The 7,856-nt window shown below is 29.5% G+C and overlaps 1 protein-coding gene across 1 annotated transcript; it reads left to right on the plus strand.

Moving 5' to 3' along the window:
• Positions 1-3,597: 3,597 nt before the first annotated feature.
• On the plus strand, positions 3,598-6,313 carry LOC122604038 (NEP1-interacting protein 2-like). The gene is made up of 5 exons (XM_043776928.1): positions 3,598-3,958; positions 4,458-4,636; positions 5,375-5,458; positions 5,573-5,740; positions 6,000-6,313. Exons 1-5 carry the CDS (start codon positions 3,799-3,801, stop codon positions 6,120-6,122), a joined length of 714 nt encoding a protein of 237 aa, XP_043632863.1. The 5' UTR covers positions 3,598-3,798; the 3' UTR covers positions 6,123-6,313.
• The last annotated feature ends 1,543 nt before the right edge of the window (positions 6,314-7,856 follow it).

The raw sequence follows: 7,856 nt of genomic DNA on the forward strand, positions 1-7,856 counted from the left end.
AATTTAATCAACTGTCATGATTATATTGTTAGGATGATTATTGAACAAGATATATCATTACTTTGCAAGAGAGTGAAGAGACTGACTTAATTATGTAACAATTTTTTTGACAACGCAATTTCTATTATAGTCACATGATGGTTCGACAAGAAACCGATGCCTTGACATATTTAGAAAACTGATCATAACATACATCTAAATTAAACACTGTCCCAAATGATGTTTTAAAAGCCTAAGCACCACAAACTTAATTAACGACCGCGCACGCTAAGGTTGTCATTATGGTTATCAAGTTGGGCCATCATTTCATAATCAAATTATCAATTCCAATATGTTGTATAAAAGATCTCACTAGATTTTAGATATGTGTTTAATACTGGACACGAGAATTAATTATAAAATGATCAATATTAGATATCCATACATTTCAATTTATGAAAGCTTGTAATTTCAAAATTGAAGATATACGTAAAAATTAACTGTTCAATTCAAATGTCAAGAATGGTAACAAATAAAAAGCAAAATAGCGTGATATATTTACATTACATTAGAAGCATATATCATCTTTCATCTTTTGCAAAGTTGTTGATGCATTCAAAAGAACAAAATTCAAAATTATCACTAATATAGATCAATTTTTTATTACTAAAAATAGTAAACTAAATTCTAAATCATGATAAATTAACATCTAATATTGATAAAGTCGTAAGCCGATGTATTAGACACGGGCCTAAAAAATATATTAGTTAGTGGGATTTATATTATTTAGTGGAATTTATTTATTTATATTATTAAAAAGGGTATAAGGCGAGTCACACAGTTATAATTATCTTTAGTTAGACTTATAATAATTATAATTAATGTAATACTTTTTTTAGTTAGGTCGACATTGACATATATTATGTTTAAATATATTTTATTTAATTTATATAATAAAAAGTCGAGAAAAATCAAGATTAGTCAATAATTTATTAGAGTAAATATGTTTTAGTATAATAAAAGATTCTAGATATAAACTATTGCCTATATAAGTTTGTCTATATATTGCCTATATAAGTTTGTCTATATATTAAGTTTGAAATAATACACGTATCAATTAAATTTTTAAAGTAAAGAACGTTATTAGATATGTAGGCATACAACAATATGCAAGTTGGCCATTTGCCAAGTTCTCATACGGATTATATCAAACTACACAAGAGATGTATTGTAATCTGTAACGTACGCGTCCACATATTTAAGAAAATGTATGATCGATACCTTCACAGCTCACACTAAATTTTAAAGGGGTTTGCTAAATATAGGGCTGTATTTAAGGTGCATAAATTATTTATACATTTACCATGAAAATCAGGGGTGAACTTTTAATATGAAAAGTACAAATTGTTTAATGCACGTTAAATACAGCCCTTAGGGCTATATTTAGCATTTCCCAATTTTAAACTATAATAATTTGAAAGTTTATAAATTTCTCAAACTTTTACTTTAATAAAAAACTAGTAATTACAGATTTAAATTCAACATACTAAACAAACAATACTGTGGACCTAGAGATCTTCGAATCTCTAACCAAAGTAAAGTTTTGAAAAACCGTCTTTTTTATAGCTTTAGTTCAAAAATCATTGCAAATAGAGAGCATAATAAAATACAGTAAAACTTCTATAAATTAATAACGTTGGGACCAAAGTATCTTATTATTTTAGCGAGATATTATTATATCGATAAATTAATAAATTATTAATTTAAAAAATATCACGTATGACGAGCTTGAGGATGATTTGGTAGCTTTGAACCGGTCACTTAGAAAGAAGCATTGTAAGTGACAACAATAATTCACAATTTTTTGTTGCAATACATAAAGATAATGCCTCAACTTTTAAGTGTAATAAGAAGAATTTTTTTTAAAAAAAAACTCAATATAGATTCAAAGTCAAAAAAATAAACAAATGATTAAAAAGGTAAAGTAACTCCCAATGTCGTCTTTTACGGAAAGCAAATGACTATAAATTCATTTTTACTAGACAAGTTTAAAATTTTAGAATATTTTAAGAATTATTAATTTATAGTTTCGTTATTTATATTAGGATTTTAAAAGAAGTTATTATCTTATTATTTTATTGATTGGATTCAATTTTGTACTAATCACAGCTTGGGATTAGACAAATTTTTAATTTTATCGATGTTATTAATTTATCAAGTATTATTTTATAAAGGTTCTATTGTATGAAATGTTTTATTTTGGCTTTTTTTTTTTTTTAAACCCAAGATAGAGTGCTTTTTCACAAATCTACTCAAGCTCAAAGGTAGATAGTTAATTCCAATTCGAGACTTCATCTGCATGTGAGGGCCCTTTGGTGAGCCAAAGTCTACAATGCTTTTATTTGATTTTAATGTTGGGTTGGATTGGATCGGATCGGTCAAATGGTTCTTGAATGTGTCGTGTATTAAGTTCGTTCTATGCACAAAATATTTCCCAACCCATAACTCTTTATCCGTCAACATATATATACTCTGAATCTATACAACTTGCTACATAAAAATTAAGGAAATACTCTGTACGTAGTATGACCATGCGTCCACACAATATTCAATTCATTAAGAATCTTCATTACATTTTCAGTAAATATCCCTATAAGGCTATAACTAAAGACCATAAAAAGAAATACTATAATATATTTAGATTCAAGTAAATAAATAATATAAAGTATGTGGACAAATCAACCTACCGATATCCAACTTAGATATTTACAAGTTTTGCTAAACATCATTTTTTCTTCTCTGGCCAACACCCTAAAATTCAAATTCTATCTGTTAGATAAAAGAACATTCCTAACCTCCACACCCATTATATTATTTTAAATGAGAAAATATCTTTGTTGGTTGTATAAATATTGTGTAACGTAAAGATAAAATTTAATGGAAAGTTTATATTCATAAGTTTGTAACTACTTAATACTATTAAGGATGAATGAAAAAACTGATGTAATTATGTAAATGACAAATGCTTTTTTCAGACAACAGCAAAATAAATCACACAAATTAACGATTAAGTATTTTTCATTTAATTTAAAATGTTAAAAGTTATGTAAAACACGGAATAAGTAACGTTATATATAAACTTTTAAAAAAAATTTTCGAGAGCCAGTAATTAACTTTTTCTTAATCTATAATAAAGTGTATTTCAAAGATTAATAGTATCATCCAAAACTAAGATTTTTAAACGAGTCGACTTTAAATCTTGTTAGGATCGATTTCGGTTTGTTTAACCATGCATTGTTTCGAGCTCAACTTGTTTGTAGCTTTTGAAGCTCGAACATAAAAAGTAATGTTTTTTACAGTATTATGTAACGACTTAAAATTAATGAAATTATAAAAGTAAGGATGATGATCCGTGTATTACTATTTTTTTAACTGTAATCCATCTAACATATTTCATACCTTAATGTATTTGGTAATGTTTGGTTAAAAATTAATGGTGTACCGATCACGATCCAAAGTTCCAAAAGTTGATATGGCGATAAAGTAAGATCGACAAGAACACCTATAAATAATGCCACGAAAGAAAGTCTTAATTTGGATCCGAAACAAAGAAAGAAGGTGAGAAAGCTATAAATGCAAATGTTGGTTTCATGTTAGTTTCCTTTGAAAGACCACTTATACTTATTATTTTTGCTCCTCCTACTTTCTTCCTTCTTCCATTTCAACAATAAACCCGTGAAACATCATCTTTTAATCCCCAATTCTAAGATTTTAAACAAACCCAAATTATCAATTAAAACAAAAATAAAATTATAAAAAATGGAATTTTTCACATACTCATCTCGTCCATCTTCACAACCCCTTTCATCTTTTTCATTTGGGAATTTGGTTTTGAAAGTTAAGGATTTCATCAGCTCCGCACTTTCCGCTGTTCTTGGAAATGTTTTCTCTGCTATTTTCACCTTCTTTTTTGCATTAGGTATGTAAAGTTTTTGTTTTTTTATCTGGGTTTATCATTTTATGAATTGGGTTTTTTTATTTTTCAGTTTTTGGTTATATATTTCATACTTTATTGATTGTTATTTTGTTAAATTGGGGTTAGGAATTGTGGAGATATTCTCTTCAAAATAAAAGCAAAATTTTTTTAGTAAAAATACTCATGAAGAATTTGTAGGTTAGGATATTTGTTGAGGCTGCTCAGTAAAAGTCAATAATGTCATATATAAAACAAGTATTAAAGTAAAACAAGTAAGACAAAGATCTTGCCCCTTAGATCATGGTTAAATTGATGCACAAAGATTCACGAAACAATTGATGCATGATATCATGATGCACGGTGATTTTCAATGAAGAAAAACCTATTGTTTTATTTGTTTTACTTCAATACTTGTTTTATTTTACCTAAAACATATATATATATACACACACACATACACACAATAAATTTATTGGATTTTAATTGTATTGTTGATTTGCAGTGGGTACTTTATTAGGAGCATTGACTGGGGCTTTAATTGGACAAGAAACTGAGAGTGGATTTGTTAGAGGTGCTGCAGTTGGAGCTATTTCTGGCGCTGTCTTTTCCATTGAAGTTTTCGAATCTTCGCTTATATTGTGGCAATCTGATGAATCTGGAATTGGATGCCTTATGTACCTGGTGAGCATTTTTTGGTTTATATCCTTAAGATCAAGAGTTTTTATATATAAATCATAACTATTGACAAAATTGAAAGTTAAAGAGATACGACTAAGTCTTCCTATGTGAAAAGTTGTTGACAATCTGCCGTTATAATTTTTTTGGATGTTTGGCGTAAAACAAGAGGGGCTAAAACCACATATTGCGAAAGATTTAACCAATGTTAATGGTAAATGTGTTTTTAATGAACCAACATGTCTTTGGCCTAATGGTATCCAAGTGGTTGAGGGTTCAACTGCTCAAGGCGTGTGTGAGCTTGCCATTTAAAGAGAAATAAAACAAATGATCACTACATGAAGCAAAGAAAATACATAAGAAAAACCGAATGTTCCAAATATTTTGTTGCTTTATAAAATCTCATTTAAGTTGGGATTTGAAGGCATCTAAACAAATAAGAAAATCCGAATGTTACAAATATATATTGTTGCTTCATAAGATCTCATATGAATTAGGATTTGAAGGCATCTAACATATTGGTTGATTTTAAAGCCTTCTTGCCCCAAATTTTATTGAAGTTTTCAAGAAATATCCTGTCATTTGGGAGAGAAGAGTTGAAAACTTCACCAATTCTTGTTTATCTTGGAAAAGGATAATGAAACGGTGATCAATCCTTAGGATTTATTCACTATTAGTTTTTTTTTTGTCTTTCTATATGTGATTAACTGATAGCTAATGTTGATTTTGCCATATTTTTGACAGATCGATGTGATTGTGAGCTTAATAAGTGGAAGACTTGTTCGTGAACGAATTGGTCCAGCCATGTTGAGTGCGGTTCAGAACCAGGTAAAGTCGGCAAATTTTGATCAATTCCTTTTTCTGCTCTTAAGTTTAGTGTGAAAAAACGAATTCTCACTTTCTTATTTTGTTTTTTTTTTTTTTTTTTTTGCATTAAATTAGATGGGCGCAGTTGAAACTGGCTTCGATGAGGCTCATAATATATTCGACATTGGTGGTTCTAAAGGCTTGCCTGAATATTCTGTTGAGAAGATACCTAAGATTACCATTACACGTGACAACAATTTGGATGATTCGGGTGATAGAGTATCGTGCTCTGTATGCCTTCAGGTAATTCTATCTGATTCTAAGTAGTAGTTCATAGGTTCTAACTAAGGTAGCAACTAGCAAGTTGGTTGGGTTGGGCGCAGTGGGTAATGGGTCAAAACGTACAAGGCATCGAGTACTGAGAGTTTGGCCCGAAATTAATTTGTCTTATATATATATATATAGTCTGTCAAATATGGATCAACTTTCGGTTGTTATCTTGTTTTAAGTGGTCAATGATCATAAAATCTTTTATAATCCCCCTTTTTTGATATTTCTTCAGGACTTTCAACTTGGAGAAACCGTGAGAAGTTTGCCACAATGTCATCACATGTTTCACCTACCTTGCATTGATACATGGCTAGTAAGACATGGATCCTGTCCTTTATGCAGGCGCGACCTCTAAATCTTTTCTTTTACCCTCTGTAAATTCCCTAAATGAGACATTTTTCGTATTCTGACACATAGATGTTTCTTTATTTGTCAATATACTACATGCTGTTTTGTATATGTAGCTAGGTTATACAGTATATGTATGTTATACATTTGATAATCGAGAGTAGATTAGTTATATATATGTAGTTAAACATTCCAACCCATGTGATTTCGCTTTGGTTGAGAACTTAGAATTCTCTTGAGATTTGTGCTCTGTATATTCGAATATATTTGTTCATCTTTTTTATTGATGCCGGTTCTAGTTTTTTCCATAATCTTTACGCTTAGAACTCTCATCAGTTTTGTGGAACGTTTGTCTGAATCTGTCTACTCATTTTGTTTATCGACTAGTTTTTTTCTGTTTTTTATATGCTTTAGGGCTATTCTTCGTCTTTATCGTGTCATTAAAAAAATACACGACGCATGTGCTCTAAGTCGACGTTGTCTATTTGCTTCTGGTAACCGGATAATGCATAATTCAGATCTTCATTTTTCGTTGTATCCAAATGTATAATCATCATCACAGGCAAGTACCAAATACCTACAAATCTTTCTAATCAATCTTAGACATTCTTTACCCCCATCTTTTATACCCATTTTGTTCATGATAAATATGAGTGTTAATACATACAACTATAGTTAGCTTAAAAAACAAGCCTAAAGTTTTGGTGCCTAATAGTTGCTAAAATCAATAGTAAATGCTTAGAAAAAGCCTAAAGTTTTGGTGCCTAATAGTTGCTAAAATCAATAGTAAATGCTTAGAAAAAAGAAATGTATGAACTCTTTTTTTTTTTTTTTTTAAATTAACTATTGATATATTATGTGTCAACATCATTAGATTTTATTTTATTTTTTTACACGTGTTTTTAGACATACATGATTAGTTCTATGACTTCTATTTACGTATTATAATTATAATTTAAATAAAAATATTACGCCCATTGATTATATCATCACAATTAACAAATAAGATACACATACTGCCTTTTCAGAAAGAAATAAAAATACACATACATTTAATATTCCATGACCATTGAATTAGCATAGAAGCCGAAAGTCTTTGTGTGATGAAAAGCATAGGCAATGGACAAGTCTTTGGAATCTACCAAACAATCTTAACACGTATACAACACCTCAGTCTCATATCTTATGTTAAAACGCGTATTAAGTCCCTTTAATAAATATATGTCATGTCACCATGTCAATTACTATTAATTTAGTCTACCAATTAAATCAAGATATTAAACAAATGAAGTTAGCATGACTGACATATACATTTTTGGGTTTTACATTGTATATGGGTTTGATCCTTAAGATGAGTCTAACCGAGATGTTTGTGGAGTTTCCTTGGAGATGTTTTTATGCGGTAGTGCAGGTCAGTTAAGTGAATGTAGTCTATCATAATTCATAAGTGACACCGTCACACCGATCATTGTGTGCCTGTGTGGTGAGGTGAAGTGCAATTCAAAACACAATTTTAGACCATTATCTAGTCATCTATTATTTGTCTCTGTTACCTACATATTTGTACTATTATCTTTTTGGTGATATGTTAAACCAAGCATAGCAAAGTGTATTAAATTTAGTGGTTATCACGAGTACTTACTTTCCTTTTACTTAAATGTCATTGTTTGGAATTGAACTCGGAACTTTCAGAGAGACAAAATCTCTCACTTTATCCTCGGATCACTAGACCAAAAGCTCA

The sequence above is a fragment of the Erigeron canadensis genome, chromosome 6, assembly GCF_010389155.1.
Source record: "Erigeron canadensis isolate Cc75 chromosome 6, C_canadensis_v1, whole genome shotgun sequence".
In the NCBI taxonomy this organism is placed as follows: Eukaryota; Viridiplantae; Streptophyta; class Magnoliopsida; order Asterales; family Asteraceae; genus Erigeron; species Erigeron canadensis.